Consider the following 21,889-nt stretch of genomic DNA (forward strand, 5'->3'; position numbering starts at 1 on the left):
GTTACCAGGAGAGGTGATGTTCTGCACCAGGGGGCTGACCAGCGCCTCCCAGCAGGTCTTGCCCAGTGCTTGGGCGGCCTCATCATCAGGGAGGAAGCGATCAGCAAAATTCTGTTCATGGCGCAAAACTCTGTTCAGTCTGGGAACACAAGTAGATGCCCGATGAAAGGCAGGCTCCCCACCTCCCCAAAGACCAGCTTCCCCGAGGCCTCCACACAAGTGCTGATCAACTCCCAATCATGCTACTCGGGGCCTTCCGGCACTTTGCTGGTCCCCTCCAGTGCTGGCTGCAGTGGCACTGCTCAGACTCCTCAAGCATCTCTCTGGCCCCCACTTCTTCCAGTGTCAGTCCTTAACCTCTTCCTCCTGTGCTGCACCCACCTGGGACAGAGCTGGAGGAGGCGCTGGCGGTCCTCTGCTATGTCCCGGCTCCATGCTTGGGCCCGAATTGTGTAGAAGAGCCAAGTACGTCGACAGAGCTGCTCCCGGAACAATGGCCAGAAAGTGGGCTTGGGACCCAGCACCTCCACACCCCGGACCCGGGTGTCGATGCCGCCCTGCAGCACACGGACTTCTCACCTGAGCGACTCTGCACTCCAAAGCCACACTCCACACCCTGAATTCCCAATACATCCAGGCCATCTCCAAGCTGGCCAAGGAGGAACCCTGGCTAATGTCCTGGCTTGAAGCTGTGGAGAACCCACCCACTAAGGAGACCCTGGGCTTCCTCCTGGTCCCACCTGCTGGCAGCGCTTTATTCGGATCTGGATGATGGGCCAGAAGCGGTTCAAGTTCTCCAGGAGGGTTACCCGGCTGGCAGAGGGCATCACATTTACCTGACAGGGCAGGAGAGAGGAGGCAGAGACCCACTAAAGAAGTGAGGCAGGGCTGGAGACAGGTCTCAGCAGTTACAAAACCATACTGCTCTTGCAGAGGACCAGGGATTGATTCCCAGCACCCATGCTGGTGTCTTAAAACTACCTGTTGTGGTACTCACAGGACCTGATGCCCTCTTGTGGTATTTAAGAGCACCTGTACTCACACACACACACAGACACACACTTAGACACATATAAAAATAAAAGAAGTGGCGCTGGAAGAGGTGCAGACAGCGGTCAAGGCCAGGATGGCCTGTCTTACGAACTGAGCCCACGTGCACTTCCAGTGATGAGACCTTCCCAGAAGGAACCAAGAGAGCCATTCCCCAGAGACTGGGTCTTCCCCACCCAAAAATGAGGGATGAAGAATGAGAAATGGAGGGATGGTGAGTACACAGTAAAGGGGTTCAAGGGTCCCCACCGTGTTAAGTTCGGTGCTGATGCAGCTGACGCTGTCACCCCCAAACACCACCACCCTGGCTGGCATGTAACTTGAATCCTCACTGGCCACAAGCAGAGTCAGCTGCCTGAGAGAAGAGAAAGGAATCGGTGAAAACTAGGGCCACTTCTTCCTACCACTTCCTCCTCCAGCTCTGACATGCCTGCCTCCCCAGACCCTCAGCTTTCCCCTTTATAGCTCTCCAAAATGGTTTTACTTAAACCACTAGATTCAATGACAAATCAGTGCCATGCTGTGCACATAACAGACATTCCCATGTCATAACCAGAGGTTCCTCAAGACCAACATGACAACATGGGACATCATCTGTCCACAGAAGCCTACCCCTTTCTATTCTGTCCCCTGTGAGAGAAATGGGCCACCTACCTGGTCACAGCTCCCTCACCAACCAATGGCAAGTCGTGTACACACTACATCTTAGTATCTCATAGTCCACCTCTGACCCTTCAGTCCCTCTCCTTAACTGAACACACTGAACACTTCTCTACTAGACACACACATCATCCAAAACCTTTTTTTCTGGCCTCCAACTCAAATTTCCATGATTACCTGAGTACCAACTAAAAAACAAAGCTAGTTTCTTTTCTTCTTAAAATCCTTGAATGACCCCCTGTGTAGAATGGGGAGCATTTGTTAATGATGCAAAGATGTGCTGCATTCCTTTATGCTGCATTTGTTTAACTCTTCGAGGCTCTGTCACTGTGCCTGTCTAAAACACCTGATGGTCTAATAAGGAGCTGAATGGCCAATAGTGAGGCAGGAGAGGGACAGGTGGGGCTGCCAGGAGAGAGAATAGAGACAGAGTAAGAAGGAAAGAAAGGAATAGAGAATCGAGAAAGGTAAAAGCCCAGAGGCAAAGGGTAGACGGGACAAATTTAAGTTAAGAAAAGCTGGCTAGAAATAAGCCAAGCTAAGGCCAGGCATTCATTAGTAAGAATAAGTCTCCACATATTTTTTGGGAGCTAGGCGGCAGGCCCCCAAAGAGCAAAGAGTAAAAAATAAATAAAATTTAAAAAAAACCTACAACTTCCCAAGTTTCTGAACAAAGTTCAAAGCTCTGGGCTCACAAATTCTACAGTCTGCATCTGACTGCTCTCCTGGCTTCACCCCTGCCACTGGGAGGTACTCTTCATTTTACCTGACACACAGCATCCCATTTCTCCCTTTGCATGCTGCCTCTGCCTGGAATGTCATTGAGTTCTCTTTTTTTTTTTTTTTTTTTTTTCGTTTTTCGAGACAGGGTTTCTCTGTGCAGCTTTGCGCCTTTCCTGGGACTCGCTTGGTAGCCCAGGCTGGCCTCGAACTCACAGAGATCCACCTGGCTCTGCCTCCCGAGTGCCGGGATTAAAGGCGTGTGCCACCACCGCCCGGCCTCATTGAGTTCTCTTTATCTAGCTAATTTCAATTTCAAATTTCAGCTCAGTCAACATCCTCTTGAAGGAACCTTCTGACCTTCATTGGTCCCAGGATCCTTTCTCCTGGCCCTCTCTCTCTCAACAGGCTCTTGCTCTTCACATCGACTTGAATGGCTTTGGCTAGGTTCAAGAGATCCTCCTACCTCACTTCCTAAGGAGTGGGGCAACAGCCGTCACGTGCCTGGACCATGATGCTTTCTCTTTACAGTTTTAAGTCTCTGCTTCTTTTAGTCCCCACTTGAGACAGGGTTTCAATATGGAGCCCAGGCTTGAACTCTTGATCCTCCTGCCTCAGCCTCTTGAGTGATGGCATTATATGCATGCACCAGCAAGCCTGATTCTCTTGATTGACTCGCTAGCCTGGCTCCCCAACTAGACTACAAATCCCTTGTATCTTATTGTCCTTATACCCCAGAGCCTTGAAAAGTGCTTGGCATTCTTGACATTGAGCAAACACCTATGGGAAGAGTAGCTAAGTGTACTGTTGATCTCTAAGCACCGCTATCTGTTCGAGCACCAGTACCTGGGTTCAGACAGTGAGATGTCCACACAGCACAGCAAAGACAGGCCAATATGCCAGTCATGCCTTCACTACACAAAAGGAGTCTGAAAATATCCCACAAGAGCAGGGTTTACTAATGGAGTCGTGGGACAGTACTCTGGGGAGATATATTGGTGCACAGTAATAGACGCATACAAATGGGTTCACACCTAATAAGAACACCGCGGTGCATGTACAAGGTGATGGAGTGGGAGCCAGTGCTACCATTGGACTCCCAGTAGGTCTTGGGGTTGCGGTCCGTCAGCTTGCTGGCCCGGTGTGGGTTAGAAGACACCTCTACCTTCTCCCAGCACTTGTCTTCCTTCACTTCCACACTGGAGCCTGGGGACAAGGGAAAGGTGGGGGAGACCACAGCATGATCAGAGGTGAGGAGAGGGCCTGGAGAGTGGGAAGGGTGGGGAGACCACAGCATGGTCAGAGGTAAGGAAAGGGCCTGGAGAGTGGGAAGGCAGGGGAGTGGGGGGACCACAGCATGATCAGAGGTAAGGAGAGGGCCTGGAGAGTGGGAAGTGGGGAGACCACAGCATGATCAGAGGTAAGGAGAGGGCCTGGAGAGTGGAAAGAGAGGGGGAGACCACAGCACGGTCAGAGGTGAGGAAAGGGCCCGGAGAGTGGGAAGGGGAAGGGGACTCTGGGTGGGAGCCCAGGGGAAAGTGGAGGAGGGCACTAACCCTGGCAGAGATGCCTGAGGAACACATCAAAGAAGGGGATGTTGATAGGTTGGTAGGTTCGTCGGTGGTCTTCAATCTGGCCCAGCACCATCTGCAGCCAGAACATCGGGTGGGGAGGGAATACAGGGAACAGTCAGAAACATGCATGGAGAAAAGGGGGCCAAGTGGCAACAGAACACTCAACCCCTTTCTCACCAAATTCTGACAGGACATGGTGGGGAAAGATTAGGGAGCATGTGCCCAGATTTGCTGCCACTTCTGACACACAGGGACCCCAGAGACAGACACATGAAGAGCCCAGTCCTTGCTTCCGGTTTTATTTTCTCAGCTCTACACTCACCTGAATGCAGCCAGCCAGAATGCTTGAGGTGAGTTTACTATAGAGCTGGGCATATTTCTCACACTCTGTGACCAGGTCACGAAGCTCAGACGCCAGCAGGAGCTGCGCAGAGTGCTTGTCCAGGACTTTGGAGAGGACTTCTTTTGCTCCCAGGCAGCAAAGCACTACTGCATAGTCTTTATGCATCAGAGCCAGGCGATGCAGGAAGCAGGTCAGCTCCTGAACAATCTGAACCCAGAGAAAGACAGGACGGAGCATGTCAGGCCAAGGGCCGGCTCCACTGCAGGCAGCAGTGATGGAGATGAGGAAGTCTGCGGGCGGAGAGGATGAAGGAGAAGGGAACAGCCCACTGAGCGGCTGGTACTCCAGAGCCAGCCGGCAGTTCAGCTGGTAGTGTCAGCAGCTTCTTTCTACCAGTATCCAACTATCCCAGCCTCTGTCGGACATCACTTCACGATGTCCAAAGACTCTGGGATAACATCAGCCTTCCTCTCCTTCCTCTCCGGTTCCTAGTGCACTCAGACCCTCAGACCTACAGGATCTGCTGAACCTCCACAGCCTCGCTAGGCAGGTGGTGCCCCAACATCTGTCTTCCCTCCTCCAACCACGGCCCAGGCTCCGGTACCTCAGGGTCACTGCTCGGGCCACTCAGGCAGTTGAGGCAGGGCTCCAGGACCTCGTGCCAGGGGAGGACCACTGCCTCGGGGTAGTCCAACAGTCGTGCCATGACCCTGGTGGGGGTGGAAACAGATGAGGCCCAGCAGTCCCTTAGTCCCTGTGCACAGGGCCTTGACAGACCCTTACCTGAGGACCGTGAGCAGCAGAGTTCTGTTGGGCCCAGGGGCATCTAGAGTCCGCAGCAACAGGAGGAAAGGCTGGGCTTCCTGCTGCAGGCGCTTGAGGAGGGGACTCACGGCACCCTGTGGGCTGCCATCACGGCACAGCACACGCTCCAAGCCCAGGAAGAGTTCTGCAGAAGGTTCTCCCACCAGGGATCGGATGAGTAACTCTGGGGATCCGTTTTGACCCTGGGTGCCTGGGCTTTCCAATGCTGCAGGGCAGACACACCACAGGAAAAATGTGCACGAGAGGTGTCTTAGAAGTCAGTCAAATTGAGGAATGGGACACCCCAAAAAGCCACCCCTCAAACTTCCTTCCTGCATTGAGGATGTCTAGTTTATCAAAGTACAAGAAATTCTCTCTTCTGATCTCCAATGTAGACCTAACTACACTTGAAAAAATACAGTATAAGGAAAACTGCTGAGTTAAATACACACATTTCAAACCTGCACATTGACACTGCAACACTTGGGAGACTGAGGCAAGAAGACCTTGAGTTTGAAGTCAGCCTGGGCCACATAACCTCATACATATTACACTCCCCTCGACCCTGAAAAAATGTCTCACTTGAACACTTAAGGTTTCATTCATTTCTGGAAGGTTCCTGTATCCTGCAGTAAAGAACTGACTGGTCACAGCATGGCACATGTCACTGGTCGGCAGAACATCCCCTCCACAACGGTACCTGCTCGCTCAGGACTCCCCCGAGGCTCTGAGTAACGGTTGAGAAGCATCATGAGAATGGTCCGTGTGGTGGGCATTGGCTCAGTTCCCGGTGCTATCCCCGAGTGCCTGAACAAGGTGTCTCTCAATTCTTGGGTGATGAGCTGCTCTCCCAGGGTATGGTGGTGACACAAAAGCAAGTTGAGGAGAAGCAGACCGTTTCTCACTGCAGAGGAGCACCTGGCAGGAAGGGGGTGACCCAAGAAGTTGACAGTGAGTGCACCAGAGGCAGGGGGACAAGTGCAGCTAGGCTGTGGGGTGCTCCAGTGGTCCCTCTGAGGAAGGACTCCTGGCCATCTGACCTTGGGCCACTACTACCAATCCCATGAAGGACAGTCAATCTTTCTACCTTTCCCGGAAATCCCCTACATCAACCACTTGGTTTCTCCTCCAGTGACATTCTGAGAAGGCCACCAGTGTTTACCCAAAGGGGGCAACCTAAGTACAATTTCTGCTGAGCACATGAGCCTGGGACATAGGAGAGGTGGGCTTAGGACACAGCAAGGATCTGGAGTCTGAGGGTAGTGTCTGACCCCTCGGTGTTCAGCATCAGGACCACAGCCGCAGGGACACTAAGCAGCAAGCTCTCAGACCCTGGGCGTGTAGCTGAGTCGATGCTGGCAAAGATCTCTCTGGTCATCTGGGTGTCAAACAAAGGTTGGGTGGAATCTCGGCTGGTCACAAAAGGGGGGGTCTCTGAGGAACTGGCAATGGCTAGCATCTTTAGTGCCTGAAAGAGGAATGAGAAGCAGAGTTAGAGGTGAACAGAGCCATCACAAGGGTAGAATACTTACTCAGCATGTGCATGGCCCTGGGTTCAATCCCCAGCACCACCCCAAAGGAAGCAGGAAGAAGCTACTGTCATCGTTCTAGATCTCAAAGTCTGGACAGCTGGACTGCTGGCAAACAGGCGGTATGAGAAATGGAAATGAAGCAGATGGGGTGATGGGACCTGGGGGAGCGGGAGTCGTTAGGAGGAGGGGGAGAGAAGAGGGTGCGATGGGATAGGATGAGAGGAAAAGTGAGGGGGTGGGAGGGAGCCAAGAGGAAGCTGCAGAGAGAATGACTTCAGAGTGGCCAGTAATCCCAGGCTGCTTCTCTCTACCCCTGGGCTCCCAACACCAAGGCCACCAGGGCAGGCCGCTCTTTCTGAGTCTTCCCCACAGGATGCTGCCCTTTCTGTCCTCAAATACAGCCTTTGCCTCCTTTCTCTCCTCCTTCCTAGACAAGCTCATCTATTCCTGCAGACAACAATGTCTACAAAAGCCTATGTCCACTCGCCCCGGGCAGTATCTACCTGTTCAATTCTGTTCAACCATCTCACAAGTACAGCAGTGAGAATTATAGGGAAGTACTTGTGATGTGAAGTCTTATTTGTTGGTATTACAGAGGCAACTAAATTAAAAACAAACATTATAAGCCGGGCGGTGGTGGTGCACGCCTTTAATCCCAGCACTCGGGAGGCAGAGGCAGGTGGATCTCTGTGAGTTTGAGGCCAGCCTGGGCTACCAAGTGAGTTCCAGGAAAGGCGCAAAGCTACACAGAGAAACCCTGTCTCGAAAAACCAAAAAAAAAAAAAAAAAAAAAAAAACCATTATATCTTAGAGGCAAGAATGTCTCTGCTGTAGGGCTGTCTCTCTGAAAAAGTACCCAGGGAATGAACTGGTCTAGAAGTAGCATTCAGGACAACTCAGGAGAGGTCCAGGCCCTCCAAGGAAAGCTTTCTCTTTTTGATTACCTCAGTCCACCCCACATAGCTGGAGTCTATAGACTTCAAGCTACAAACAAGATGCTGTGATTTTGTCATGGGCAAGAATATGAATTCAGGTTTTGTAAATGCTATTTTTTTGGCCATGCAATTTGAGGAAATCAGAAAATATTTTTGTATACTGGTGGTCTAGATAATGATTGGCTATCTTGGAAGGAGCAGACCCCAAATGACCCTATAAAGGAACTGTGTCCTGACCTTCCCAGATTAGCCAGCTCTGAGAGGACGTGTCTTGTCCACACTGTGCCCACTGTGCCGTGAGAACCCATTTTCAGAACTGCTCTGGATGAGGTTTGTTTCCTTCAGGGACACTGGGTCACACACAGCCACAATGTCCACACCACACTAGCAGGAGCACTTCTGTAGTGAGTGCTTAGGAAGCCAATCTGCTCAAGCTCTCTGGACATGGCCTTCCTTCCCTGCTGTCTGGCCCGGGTGGCAGAGCAATGGCGGTGCTTCCCACAAATGGCCTTTGTTTCCCACAAATCCAGTAAGGGATTATTTCTATACACGGGACCACTCAGTTTAAAAAGAAGAAAAACACTCTGTCATATCTAAGATGTCAGTCTTTCAGCACGCACTTCCCTGTAATTTCAAGTGTGGAATAGTCAACACACCTAAAGCTAAACTCCTGCTTTCTCCTCAAGCCCTGTTCCTGTAACATGGTTAGTAGCCATCTCACGCACCCTGCCGCTGAATTCTAAACATGAGTATCTCCCTTCCTTTACAACTTCTAAGTGTGGGTTCGCTGCCTTCACCATGAGGTTCCAGGGACTGAACTTGGCTGTCAGGCTCGGGAGCAGCACCTTTATCCACCGAACCACTCACAAGGATAGCGTGGACCGGATGGCGTGGACCACATGGCCACCATTGCTGCTTGACGAAGCTCCAGCATTTTGACTTTTCGGATCACAAGTCTCTAGTACTTTTACTTTCATTTTTAATTATTCTTCTCACTGTGTGTTTTGGGAGTTTCCTTATGCCTTTTCTTTTTTTTTTTTTTTTTTTTTTTTTGGCTTTTCGAGACAGGGTTTCTCTGTGTAGCTCTGCGCCTTTCCTGGAACTCGCTTTGGAGACCAGGCTGGCCTCGAACTCACAGAGATCCGCCTGGCTCTGCCCCCCAAGTGCTGGGATTAAAGGCGTGCGCTACCACCGCCCGGCGCCTTATGCCTTTTCTTTTGAGAAATTTTGTGTGGGCTTTGAGGGATGAAAATGCATAAAATGGCAGCCTCTTTAAACAAAAATAATCCTTTGGAAGAAAATCTCTGACACTGTGGAACCATCCTGTTAGTTTCCACCTCTGAGGCAGTCGTGGCCAGCCTGCCTCAGACACACACGACAGGACACCTTAAAAGTGCCCTCTGTCACAGTCCCCTCTCTTCTTTCTCTTTCCTTTCTTGCTCCTCTCTTGCCGATCCCTCTGTCTGTCTGTCTGCCTGCCTGCCTGCCTCTCTCAGGTCCCCACTCGGGGATGGCCTTTTGTTCTTTCATTTTTCCATTCCCCAGCCCCCAATGCACCTCCTGAACTCTGCTGTACGGCATGTCTTTATTCTTCCATAGCACGATGACTCCGCCTACTCCCACACAAGTCAACATCAACTGCTAGAAGATTAGATAAGTAACATATGCCTGATAAATAAGGTATATTTGATAAGCAAGATTTATAAATTCCGAAGGTCTGCTCAGGTTCACAGTAATTTCTGTCTAGCTTCGTCTTTGCTCACTATAAGCTTTAGCTATTTGGATAAACTAAGCCATATGAAAAACTGCAATATTCTGTATTGGAGAGTCCGGTCCCCAGAAAGTCCTTTTCCCAAGGTCAGGCATTTAGACAAAAACTCCCATTCCCTCGGGGGCTTGGAGAGAGCTCCTGCTTTCTAAAAAGGGAGTCATTCTTATCTCTGGCATGAGGAATTTGTGGACCTCGATTAACACATGACCATGGTGTCTATCGACTTGTCAAGGTCAGGGCTAGCTTCCTCAACCCCTGATCACAAGCCACACGACAACTCACACGCTCCCTTCTCCCATTTAATCCTACGCAATCATAGAGTATAAAAGTGACAGCCATCAAGATTCACCCTCACACCATGAGTCTCCTTCCCCTCACCCACCCCACACCTCCTCTTTGGGACCTGAACCCCGCTGGAGTTGCACTCTGGACCAGCTCTTGAGCATCATCCCTTCTGTTGTTGTTTTTTGTTTTGTTTTTCGAGACAGGGCTTCTCTGTGTATCAGTTCTGGTACCTTTTTCTCATGCACTCGAGCTCCAACACCATGCAGATCATATTCTTACAGCTATCTGTGTCTTTCCACTTCCACAACTTCGTCGAAATCAGTATACTCACCGCCAGCCCTGCCTGCTGTACCAAAACAGATGTCTTATACTCTTGCATGCAGATCAGCACAGCGTAGATGCCACCCTCCCTGGCAAAGAGGGGACGCCATTCGTGCTTGGTCATGAGCAGGTAGAGGAGGCGCAGGGCCAGCACCACCACCATCTTCTCTCCCACCTGGTTCGTCAGCAGCTCCACCAGGGTCTTCACCAGCTTCTCTCTGAGAAGACAGGACACTGAGACTCCCACCCCAAGGGGCTGTGCCTAACCTTCCAGACATGGTGCTCTCTCACTCCCTGCCCAACTCCATCCATCAAGACTCAGTCTGCTCTTCTTCCCCCAACCTGTTCTCTGGCTTCAGTCTCACTCCTAACCCCGCCCCTCTGCAGTCTAACTGTCCCGGTTCCTCATTTCAAATGAGTCTATAGAATGAACGTAATTCTAGTCAAATGGCTTAAAAGTTCAAAAAGAGTGGTGGTGGTGCACACCTTTAATCCCAGCACTCGGGAGGCAAAGCCAGGCAGATCTCTATGAGTTCGAGGCCAGCCTGGGCTACAGAGTGAGATCCAAGACAGTCAGGGATACACAGAGGAAACCCTGTCTCGAAACTCCCCGGCCACAAAAAAAAAAAAAAAAAAAAAAAGTTTATAAAAAAGAAAAAAAATGGCAGGCAGATTTAGGAAGAGGGGGAACAATATGTAAGAATGGTCAAGAAATGTTTGGAAAAAATAATGGCAGCTTTAATTCTAGTTAGCCAAATATAACCAAAAGTCTATAACTGAAATAGGGAGCCAGAGATAAGGAGACAATAAAAGCAGCAGTGGACAGATCTCGGCCAGGGAGTAAGGATGAGATCTCGGCCAGGGAGCAAGGACAGACTATGGAAAAGGGGATGGCAGGGCTGGGCGTGGTGGCTCATGCAGTAATTCTTGCATTTGGGAGGTAGAGACAGGAGAATTGCCAAGAATCCAAGGGCAACCTTAAACACAGTGTGATAACACAATTTATCTCCAAAAGTTAAAAAGCCAAAATGCAAAACAAATACAATAAAATAAAAATCCTTCAAACAAAGAACAAACCCAGCCTGATGCTGGGGTTGTAGCTCAGGGACAGAGTATGTGCTTAGTGTGGTGAGCCTTGGGTTCAGTTCCTAGCTCCAAAGGACAGTGCCCGCTGTCCACCTGAATCAGAGTAGAGTCTAGGCTGTTTCATGCCATTTGCAAAATTTCCAGTTGAATTTGAAATGAATATAGAAAAACAAAAACAGAAATAACAGATACTTTTAGAAAAATAAGAAGCTATTTTCCCGGGGCTAGATGGCTCAGGTGGCAAAGCACTCGCTTCACAACATCAAGACTTGATTCCAGATCTCTAGAACCTCCATAAAAAGCTGGGCACCAGGGAGGCGGAACTGGGTGACCCCACCCCGGTCGGGGCTTGCTGCTGCGCACACAGCCTAGCCAAACTGGTGAGCTCCTCCAGCTTCAGTGAGACCAAAAGACAGCCAACACTTGACCACTGACCTCCTTGTACACATCTCCACACACAAGTGGACACACACGTGACAAAAAAGCTATATTTTTCTAATCCTGGAATAGGATGGACTCTTTTTTTTTAGATGTTATTTTTATTTTAAATTGTGTGTGTGTGTGTGTGTGTGTGTGTGTGTGTGTGGTTTTTCAAGACGGGTTTCTCTGTTGTTTCCCTTGCTCTCCTGGAACTAGCTTTATAGACCAGGCTGGCCTCGAACTCACAGAGATCCGCCTGCCTCTGCCTCCCAAGTGCTGGGATTAAAGGCGTGCGCCACCACCGCCTGGCTTAAGAATGGACTCTTAATAGGACAGAAAATTTTAGAAGCTATAAAAAGGTAAAAACAATAGCAACCTAAAAACGTTAGCACATTGAAAGACACTACAAACAAAATTAAGACGCAAACAATATAACCTGGAGAAAACGTCCAGGAGCAAGACATAGACCTTCTGACTGCAAACCAAGTTAGCCATAATCCCAACACTGAGATGCCTGGGTAGGATCAGAAGTTCAAGGGCAGCCCAGGCAATGCAGTCTGAGACTCTGTCTCAAAATATAACTCTCCCTTTCATGACAAAAAAAATGCTGGTTTTGAGTGAGAGCACTGGGGTCCTGAGAGCTGGTCCTAACAGTGACACTGGTGAGGTGGCCTGGGAACTACTCAGAGAAACAACACAGAGACCCTCTGGGAAAGAACGTGCGTTCTGATCTTTCTTCTCAGAACCCTATGGCAACAACAACATGAAATAGACAGACAAGGACCCGGCTGCTTCAGCCGGGTCCACTCTTCTTACTTGATACAGGTCCTACCAGGCTGGCCTCGAACTCTCCGTCCTCCTGCCTCTGCTTCCCAAGTGCTAGGATTAGAGGCATGCTTCACCACACCCAGCTGCAAACCAGGACTGGTTATGAATTACTTAATCTAACATGGATAACACCTATGAACAAGGTAAAATGGAAGTTAGAATGCTCACAAAACTGTTAGCTGAATATCTCTGTAGAAAGGCCTTTTTGAATAATTTTTATCTAATTCGATCTGTCTTTTCTTCCTTCCTTCCTTCCTCTTCCTCCTCCTCCTCCTTTTTTTAGATCGTGTCTCTATACGTAGTCTTGGCTAGCCTGAAACTCACTAGCCATGAACTTGTAGAGATCTGCCTGCCTTTGCCTCAAGGGCTGAGATTAAAGGCGCCGCCACCACATCTATTTTCTAACTTCTCTATACTAAGTAGTTTCTCTTGTAATCACAAAAATAAAGCTAACATGATTTAAAAAGAAACACAAACAAAATGTTTGGAACACAGATAACAAATAATATAAGAATGCCTTTAAATCTATAAAAAGGGAACAGCTCAATAAAAGTGGGAGACAGGTAAGATATTCCATAAACGTGATAGTTACGGAAGCAGAAACACAGTTTACACAAATATGCCTAACATCATCAGAACTATGACGCTAACAGAGGCAGACAATGACCATTTACACTCTTGCTCATCTTCAGCCACTCAGATGGCCCTGTGGGTAGAGACACCTGCTGCCAAGCCTGGTGGCCTGAGATAGATCTCCAGAAGCCACATGGTTGAAGGAGAGAACCAACTTGCTCAAGTTGTCCTCTGAGCCACACACACACACACACACACACACACACACACACACACACACACACACATTTATTAATGTGCTGGTCAAGGTAAGGGAGATAGAGACAGTAGAGCAGTGAATTTGAACTTGGCTGCAACCATACAGTTCTACACATCAATGAAAATAATGAACAGCTCTGTGATGACTGACACCAAAAGTCCTCTAACAGACACTGATTGGGAACACAGAAATGCCACAAAAGAGTGTGGCCACAGACACTAAAACACAAATACATTACATACTATTTCCACCCAAATAACTACACACAATTTTAATGCTTTTATGCATCAGGTTTTTAAAAGATCTAATTTGCACTTTTAAAATATAAAAAATCTCTACAAACAAGAAGTTACACATTTTTAATATTTATTTAAATTTTTGATTGTGTGTTTGTGTGTCTGTGTGTGTGCACATTCGAGGTGCAGGTGCCCATGGAGGCCAGAGGAGGACATCAGATCCCCTGGAACTGGAGTTATAGATGTTTGTGAATGGCATAATGTAGGTGCTGGGAATCGAACCCAGGTTCTTGGAAAAACAGCAAGTACTACTAACCACTGAGGCAGCTCTCCAGTCCCTAAACATGCAATTACATGTTAAATCTGTAGGTGGTCTGAAGGGCGCTCTGACAGTGGGGGGAGAAAGGGCTGCTTCTCTTGACCAGCTGTACTCAGGACCGTCCCTCGGACAGTCCAGAGCCTCCTCCTTCCACTCCCTCTTCCCTCCTTCCGTTTCTTACTAACCCACTCTAACTTTTTTCTTTCTTTCTAGCTGACCTCAAATTGGTTTCTGACTCCTGAGTTCTATGATTATAGGGATGTGCCCTCACATCCCAGCAAGGCTTCCATTCAATATTTTTTTTTAAGATTTATTTATTTATTTATTTATTTATTTATTTATTTATTTATTTATTTATTTATTTATTTATTACGTATACAGCATGCATGCCTGCAGGCCAGAAGAGGGCACCAGATCTCGTTACAGACGGTTGTGAGCCACCATGTGGTTGCTGGAAATCGAACTCAGGACCTCTGGAAGAGCAGTCAGTGCTCTTAACCTCTGAGCCATCTCTCCAGCCCTCAATAATTTTTATATGAACCATTTTGAAAATGAGAATGCACTTGTATAATAATGAAATCAGATGAAACTTTCAAAATAAAGTAGGACAGAAGAAAAAGAAAAGAGAAAAAACATTTTCGACAAGGTCTCACTCTGTAGCCCAGGCTGGCCTCAGGCTCATGACCTCCCTGCTTCAGCCTCCTGACTTCTAGGAGTAGACATGTGCCACCACACCTGGCTTGAAATTTTTTTTTAAAGAAAAAGAAATTTTTTTTTTAAAGAGCCAAAAGGACCTAGGTTTGGCTCCTGGCTCTGCTATCTGTAGAACTCTGAGCAAGTGACTAGAATTCTCCGTTTTCTCCTGTAAACTATAATGCTAATATTAATACAGGACTAAAGGCATCATTGTCTCTGTGGCGGTAGACTAATGAGGGCACACATGTGAATTCTCAGGAGTGCTCAGAGCACCGCATCACCAGCCTTCTGCTCCACTGCTCCTCAGGCCCCACCCGTCCCCCACCCTACCTCTTGATTTCCTTTCTCCTTCCCTCCTGCCGTCATCCGGAATGGCTAGAGCCTCAACCCAAACCTCTTCCCTCGGTGACATGCTAACCTCAACGATCTGTCAGGACGGACCAGAGGGTGGTCCCGCTCAGTGACCTCCTCCACAGCCTGGGAGAGGGCACAGAGCCCCGAGAGCTGCAGGTTTGTGTCCAGGCTGGAGGGCTGCACAGTGGCCAGGACTGCTGCCACATGCTGATCCAGGGAGCTGCGGGGACCAGGACCCCTCAAGGTTCTGGCCATTTCTGTAATTAGTGAGGGAAAGGCAGCAGCTAAAACAACTGGAAGTGTTTAAACCCAGTTATGTCATCAATGGTATTCACTACTGTGGCTTTTCAAACAGTACATGAACAGTCTAGTTACACCATCGAGATGGAGAGGCCTGCAAAGGAAACTGAAAATACTGAAGAAAGGGGCAGCTGTCAGTCAGTCATAATCTGTTCCTGGGGAGACGTGAGGGTGCTTTCGAGGCCTGTCCGCCATGAAAGGCCTCCCTTTCTTCCTCCGTGTTTTCCTCCACTCTCCCCACTTCTACCGGGCCAACGTATGTCTTGTTCTCATGTCCTTGCCCTTCCCTTCCCAGAACCCAACTCACCAGCAGCTGCCTCCTGTGTTTCAGGGGACAGGGCCATCCCCTCTACCACCAGAAGCTGACTGAACAGCTGTGAGTCACTCTGTGCTTTGGGGGACTCAGTCTTTGCACTGGCAGGCTCCGCCTTTGCCTTGCAGGACTCGGCTTCTTCCTCTGAGGAGCTGGCTGCTGACTTTGACCCCTCCTCTGGCTCTGGGGTACAGGAGGGACTTCGTGAAGAAGTCAAGCTGCTCAGTTCCTCAGGCCTTAGCCCATACTTGGTGTAGATTTGGGAGTTGAGCAGGTCACAGAGGTTGCTGCCCTCGAAGCGATTACTGAGAACCTGTAGCACCCCCTCAGCCATCTCTATGGGCACAGAGATCTCACCGAGGGCTTTTTCACCCAGGGCCTGTCAATACAAAGGGTATTCGTTTCAAGGACCAACAGACACAAAGTTCCTAGGAACAGTCATGGGCAAAGTCACCCCGCCGTCCCCTCATGTCTTCTATACACAAGACCTGCAAAGCATGCCTCGTCCACTAGCAGGACCTCCAGAGGCCTCACCCATTAGCTCCCCGCAACCCACACACAACCAAGTGACATTCTATACTTAGAATCTCTCCTGGAGTGCCCATCTCTAACCCACCACATCCCTCAGCCCAGATATCTCAGGCCTCTGGTACCTTATCTAGCTTCTCATGCAGATTCTGGAAAATCGGCTGCTGCTCACACAAGTCTAACTTCTTGATGAAGAAAAGTAGCTCCCACCACTCTGCCTGGGTCAGGTACCCTGACTCCTCACTCTTCTGGGGCTCGGGCTGGAGATACGGCAGTGGGTACAGACCATACGCAGGCCTCCAGTCCCAGGAGGGAAATGCTGAGGATATACAAATAGTCAATTTCTGAACCTCTGGGGCAGGCCCCACTCAGAAATGGCTCAGTGCTAGACAGTACCCCTAGGTTCTAAAACACGCTCCCCACGTCCTCCCTCAGGCTCACCTGTGCCCAGTACGGTAGCCCCTTCTCTCTTCTCCACAGACGCTGAAGTAGAATTGCCAGGAGCTTCCTCAGGCCCCAGGATCTCTAGCATGTGCCAGTGTACCCAGTAGGTGCGACCAGTTGACTGCCAGAAGACCTGGTAGAAGGCAAGAGAAGAGCGGACTCAGCCTTCTGAGCTCTGGGCCTGACCACAACTGGCTAGGCCTGGACAAATCTGCATACAGCTAAAGGCTTCCAGCCAGTACAGGGAGTGAGTGGGCCCTGTCCTTCTTCCTAACCTTCATGGCCTCTACTCCCACACTCCTTAGCATCCTCCCCTACTGATACTGACGGCAAAGGGGTCATCCCAGTATATCACTTCTGCTTCCTGGGCACGAGTCCCTGTGACCTCACAGGCCACCTACTCCGCCAAATTTTCTCTGCCCTCTAAAATAGAACCCTCTCCTGTACTGATTCTTTTTTTTTTTTTAAATAACCACTCCACTTCTGAGGGTTTTCTCTTTTCGTTATTATTATTGTTGTTATTATTATTATTTAGACAGGTCTCTCTATGTATCCTGGCTGTCCACGACTTGCCATGTAGACCAGGCTGGCCTCAAAACTACAGAGATCTACCTGCCCCTGCCTCTTGAGTGCTGAGCTTAAAGTCATGCCACCATGCCTGGCCCTCCTTTATTTTTTTTGTTGTTGAAACAGGGTCTCATGTAGCCAAAGCTAGCCTCCAGCTTGCTATGTAGCCAAGGATGAGTTTGAAAATCCAATCCTCCTGTCTCCACCTCTCCTGTGCTGAGATCACAAGCATGTAACCATTCCCAATTTCATATGATGCTGGGGATCAAACCCAGGACCTCATCTATGCTAGGCAAGTACTCCTCAACTGAGTTATATCCTCAGGCTATGTCTGGGGTTCAGCTACCCCACGAATACCACAGAAGAGATGCTTTATTGTCCGACCACTGGGTGACCCCACCTGCACAGGGGGCACACCATTGTTGCTCCGCTGGAACTCGCCCTCGTCACCGGCACTGATCTCCTCATAGTCATCGAGGATCCGAACTCGCATGCCGGGCTGCACTGTCTGCTGAACATATTCACCATAGCCACTACGACTAGAAAACTCGGAACGATGGCGGAAGGCCCGCCCTTGCTTCCTGGGAGTAGTGACAGTGGTGGGCATTAACAGCGGAAGGCCTGAAATGCAGGGCTGAAAGATAGACCGGGCTGGCCGGGGTGGTGAAGCGCCCTGTTCACTCAGGTTCCGGGCCCAGCCCATGCTCCGCACCAGCTCTGAAATGAGGCTGCCCACTGCCATACTGAACTGCAGCTCCCGCTGTCCCCGGCTCTTCCCCTTTGTGAGATATGGAGAGCTGCGGTCTCCAGCTCCGGGCTCCGGACTGTCATTCAGCTGCTCCAGCAGGGAGGTGACACACAGGTAACGCTTCACCAGGGAGAAGAGCAGCTTTCCGGGGATCTGCAAGACACAGGCCATGCTCTGAGCTCATCTCCTGCTTTGTCATCTCCCTTGCCCCTCGGTATCCTCGACAGACGAGCGAGGAAAGCCGCATTCCTAGGCCTGTAGTTCTCAGATCGATTTGTCTAAGAAACACAAAAGAATTCGCTTTTTAAACAATTATTTGTGTGCACGGGTACTTTGTGGGTATGTATGTCTGTGCAGGACGTGTGTATCTGGTGCCTGTGGAGGCACGAAGAAAGCAAACATATCTCTTGAAACTGGAGTTACAGAAGGTTATGAGCCAATATGTGGGTGCTGAGAATTGAACCTGGGTCCTCTGGAAGAGCAGCTAGTGCTCTTAACCACAGAACCATCTCTCCAGCCCACAAAGTAATTACCTTAAAACACAGACTCTTGTGTCTGCTTTTGTGTATATTTGTGTGTGCATGTGTATGTGTACACACAAGTGAGGTGGCCCAAGGTGGGTATCAGGTGTCTTCCCGATCACTTTCTACCTTACGTATCAAGACAAAACCTCTCACTGAACCTAGAGCCCCGTTTTAGCTGGCTAGCTAGCTTGCCTAGAGGATCCCCTGTCTCTTTCTCCTGCAGGCTGGACTGGAGGCAGGCTGCCACAAACCACCGAGTTTCATGTGGGTTCTGAGGATCCAAACTCTGGTCAGCATGCTTCGAAGGCAAGAGCTTTACCTGCCGAGCCATTTTCCCGGATTCCACTCTTAGTTTCTGGTATTAGAAATTCTAAATGGAGAGGTTGAGAAGGGGTCATGAGCCTTTACTTTGGTTAGCCCTCCAGGTTGCTCCGGGTCCCGAGTCACAGCCTGAGAGACAGTACTATGTACCCAGCACTCCTGTACACGACAGAGTACCTGAGGAAGGTGGACGCCCTCGAAGGCCATGCAGTGCTCTTCCGTGGAGGTGGTCTCTGCAAACAGCTCCAGTAAAGTGTAGCGGCTGTCAAAGTCCATGTGCTGCTCGAGGCCATCTTGCTGGCCCAGTGACAGGAGGACGTGAGCCCGACTCCCTGCAAGTCACAGGCAGTCCATCTTCTCAATCCCCAGTGCTTTCCCTGCCTAGCCTAGGCTTTCTCCTCCCCAGAGGCTTTTAACCTTCTTTGTGACTGAGACCCAAGGCAAGAAAGACACTTCACATGTAACTGAGCACAAACACATACACACAGAACCGAAACATAACACCACGCTGTTAAAATTACTAAATTCTGTGTTCTGACACACACACACACACACACACACACACACACACACACACACACACACACACAGTTCATTTGTTTTGTTTTGTTTTTTTCAAGACAAGGTCTCACTAGATAGCCCTGGCTGTCCTGGATCTCTCATCAGACTAGGCTGGTCTTGAACTCATAGAGATCCACCTGCCTCTTCCTCCCAAGTGCTAAGATTAAAGACATGAGCCACTACACACAACTGTGTACAGATATTTTAATTTTTTTTTATTTTTCGAGACAGGGTTTCTCTGTGTAGCTTTTCGCCTTTCCTGGAACTCGCTTTGAAGACCAGGCTGGCCTCGAACTCACAGAGATTCGCCTGGCTCTGCCTCCCGAGTGCTGGGATTAAAGGCGTGCGCCACCACCGCCCGGCTAGATATTTTAATTTTTTTAAGGTGGCTGTAACTCTCCCCATACTGATTTCACAACCAATTAATGCATCTCAAATACTCAACAAATGCAGGTCTCCCTGCTTCACTCTCTGCCACCCAGAGGGTGACAGATAAACCCCGTGTCTTTTTGTCCTGTACCATAGTGAGTACCATTCACTATGTTTCTTTTGCCTTGAGTTGCTACTTATTAGTAACGGTTGGGAACTCTCTGCTAACCCCTCCTTACTCCTTGTGACCCCACTCTCTCCAGTGACCCCCCCCCACACCCACCGCTCTCTCTTACCGGCGTCATGGGCCGCCAGGGCCTGCAGCATCTTGCCTGCACTCCGGCGGATCTGAGGCTCCGGATTGCACAGCATGTGCATAAGCAGATCGAGGGCTCCTGTCTCCCTGAAGACTCTGGTGAGAGGCCCAATGCTCGCATAGGCGCTGAGCACATGGATGGTGTGAAGCACAGCAGCCGTCAGGCTCGAGGTCCCGCCTTCGGCCAGCTGCCTGGCGGCCCTGCGCACCAGTGCCCGCACGTCAGCCTCCATCTCCGCCATTGCCAACTCATCCAGGCCGCCTGGATCCTGTGGGAAGCTTCCTAACTCTCCAGCAGGTTGGTACTGAGGTCCTTTAGATAGTGTTTGCTCCCGCAGCAGCATGGGGCAGTTGGCATAGACCTCTGGAGCTGACAGCCACATGAGGAGGTGCTCTGTCTTGTCTTCCTCTACATTCACTTTGCCCTCTTCCCCACACTTGAGGACACTCCATCGGATCAGGTATTCAGGATGTCCGTCATGTCCAGGTCTCTGCCGAATGAGTTCTTCAGGGTACGCCTGCAGCCGGGGCCCCAAGGGGATCATGAGGTCCCCTGCTCGTCGATCCCCTACCATCCTGACCTCCTAGAATATACAGGAGAGAGACAGGCAGTATGTCAAAGAGGAAACAACTACGTAGAGCATGATGGAATCTTGTAGCAAAACAGGATGGTGGTGATTGGTGGGTTGTGTGATGAGGTTTAGAACACACAGGCAGAAAAGACAAAGTATACGACAGGATAAATAAGGGGTTATATTTATATAAGAGAGGAATGTAGTGAAAGAGCAAGGAGATGAAATGAAAGCATTTCAGGGATGGAAGAGGGCTGGGACTATAGCTCAAAAGCAGTGCGTCTGCCTAGTGTGTGAGAGACCCTGAGCTCCTAGCACTGTGTGTGTGTGTGTGTGTGTGTGTGTGTGTGTGTGTGTGTGTGTTGCCTGTGCATTTGTTTGTGCCCTGCTTGCCTGCATGGTGCCCTTGGAGGCCAGCAGAGGGAATTAGATCCCCTGGAACTGGAGTTATAGATGGTTGTCAGGACTATATGGGTGTTGAGGACTGATCCAGGGCTTCATGGATGCTTGGCAAGCACTGTACTAACCGAACTACACCCCCAGTCCCATACATCTTTTTAAAGGTTATGAATTTAAGCATGGTGTGCTGGCACATGCCTATAATCTTGATATTCGGGAGACTGAGGCAAGAAAATCATCTTTTTGAGGCTAGGCTGGGCTACACAGAAAGTTCCAGGCCAACCCCAACTACATAGTAAGACCATCTTAAAAAAATAAAAACAAAAACAAAACTGAACATTGTCAAGCTCAGAAGTGCTCAGTAAGCAATGTATGACTACATAATCTAATACTATTCTTAGATGGAGACAGTAGGTAGCAGGCATCAGATAGGAATGGGTATTAAGGCAGAATAAAATGATCAGAAAAGGTATGTGAGGTCTGAAGCAGTGCAGGTGCACTCGAGAGTAGAATGGACGGAAGGCACACCGCGATGAAGAACCGGCGATCAGGGCGGGCGTCACGTCAGGGTACTCAGAAGCCGAGCAGCAGAAAGGAGGAGGAGTCAAGTAAGATGTGAGCCCAATGGGGATGGGACCCACTTAGCATGGAAGGGAGGCTAGGAGGTAGCCACTGATGCCACAGTGGCTGTTGATTAGCACAGGACCAAGTCCAACCACCCGCTAGGCCTGGGGGGCGGGGACGGACAGGGAGGGCAGGAGCAGCAGCTTAAACAGAGGCGTGAAGGTGGCGCCGGGCCGGGGGGCGGGGCCGAAAGCAGCGCGATCGCGTCCGTGCAAGACTCCGGAGAGACGGCCGAGCCGGCCCAGCACCGCGCTGGGAACGGCCTGGGGGCGGGGTGCGGGAGGATGGCGGTCTCGGTCTCGAGAGCTGACAGGACGAGCGAGACCCGACTTCCCCCCTGTCGCGGGGAGACTTGGGGGTGGGGAAGGGGAAGGGACCGGTCGGCGCAGGACTGGCTTCTCACCTCTCCCCGCCCGGCTCGCCCCTCACTGGCATCCAGCAGCGGGTCCCACAGCTCGGCCCGCCTCCTCCACAACTCCTTTCCGGGTCACACGCCGCCGGGCACACGCACAGGCCCGGCGGCTACGGGTCCCACCG

General features: G+C 50.1%; 1 protein-coding gene across 1 annotated transcript in view; it reads right to left on the minus strand.

Moving 5' to 3' along the window:
- The window catches only part of Cul9 (cullin 9), a 40,492-nt gene extending 18,607 nt beyond the window's left edge, over positions 1–21,885 (minus strand). Inside the window, exons 1-20 of the mRNA XM_052745479.1 lie at positions 21,756–21,885; positions 19,738–20,341; positions 18,689–18,843; positions 17,319–17,819; positions 16,349–16,484; positions 16,033–16,226; positions 15,374–15,758; positions 14,831–15,023; positions 10,006–10,213; positions 6,423–6,619; positions 5,852–6,069; positions 5,131–5,377; positions 4,952–5,057; positions 4,327–4,554; positions 3,987–4,077; positions 3,465–3,636; positions 1,300–1,405; positions 741–836; positions 382–557; positions 6–139 (exon numbers count right to left, since the gene is read on the minus strand). Of these exons, the coding sequence (XP_052601439.1) occupies positions 6–139; positions 382–557; positions 741–836; positions 1,300–1,405; positions 3,465–3,636; positions 3,987–4,077; positions 4,327–4,554; positions 4,952–5,057; positions 5,131–5,377; positions 5,852–6,069; positions 6,423–6,619; positions 10,006–10,213; positions 14,831–15,023; positions 15,374–15,758; positions 16,033–16,226; positions 16,349–16,484; positions 17,319–17,819; positions 18,689–18,843; positions 19,738–20,332 (4,138 nt within the window). The 5' untranslated portion in view covers positions 20,333–20,341; positions 21,756–21,885. The remainder of the gene's footprint in view (positions 1–5; positions 140–381; positions 558–740; positions 837–1,299; positions 1,406–3,464; positions 3,637–3,986; positions 4,078–4,326; positions 4,555–4,951; positions 5,058–5,130; positions 5,378–5,851; positions 6,070–6,422; positions 6,620–10,005; positions 10,214–14,830; positions 15,024–15,373; positions 15,759–16,032; positions 16,227–16,348; positions 16,485–17,318; positions 17,820–18,688; positions 18,844–19,737; positions 20,342–21,755) is intronic.
- Positions 21,886–21,889: the final 4 nt, after the last annotated feature.

Source organism: Peromyscus californicus, unplaced genomic scaffold (assembly GCF_007827085.1).
Source record: "Peromyscus californicus insignis strain IS unplaced genomic scaffold, ASM782708v3 Scaffold_19__1_contigs__length_69161282, whole genome shotgun sequence".
In the NCBI taxonomy this organism is placed as follows: domain Eukaryota; kingdom Metazoa; phylum Chordata; class Mammalia; order Rodentia; family Cricetidae; genus Peromyscus; species Peromyscus californicus.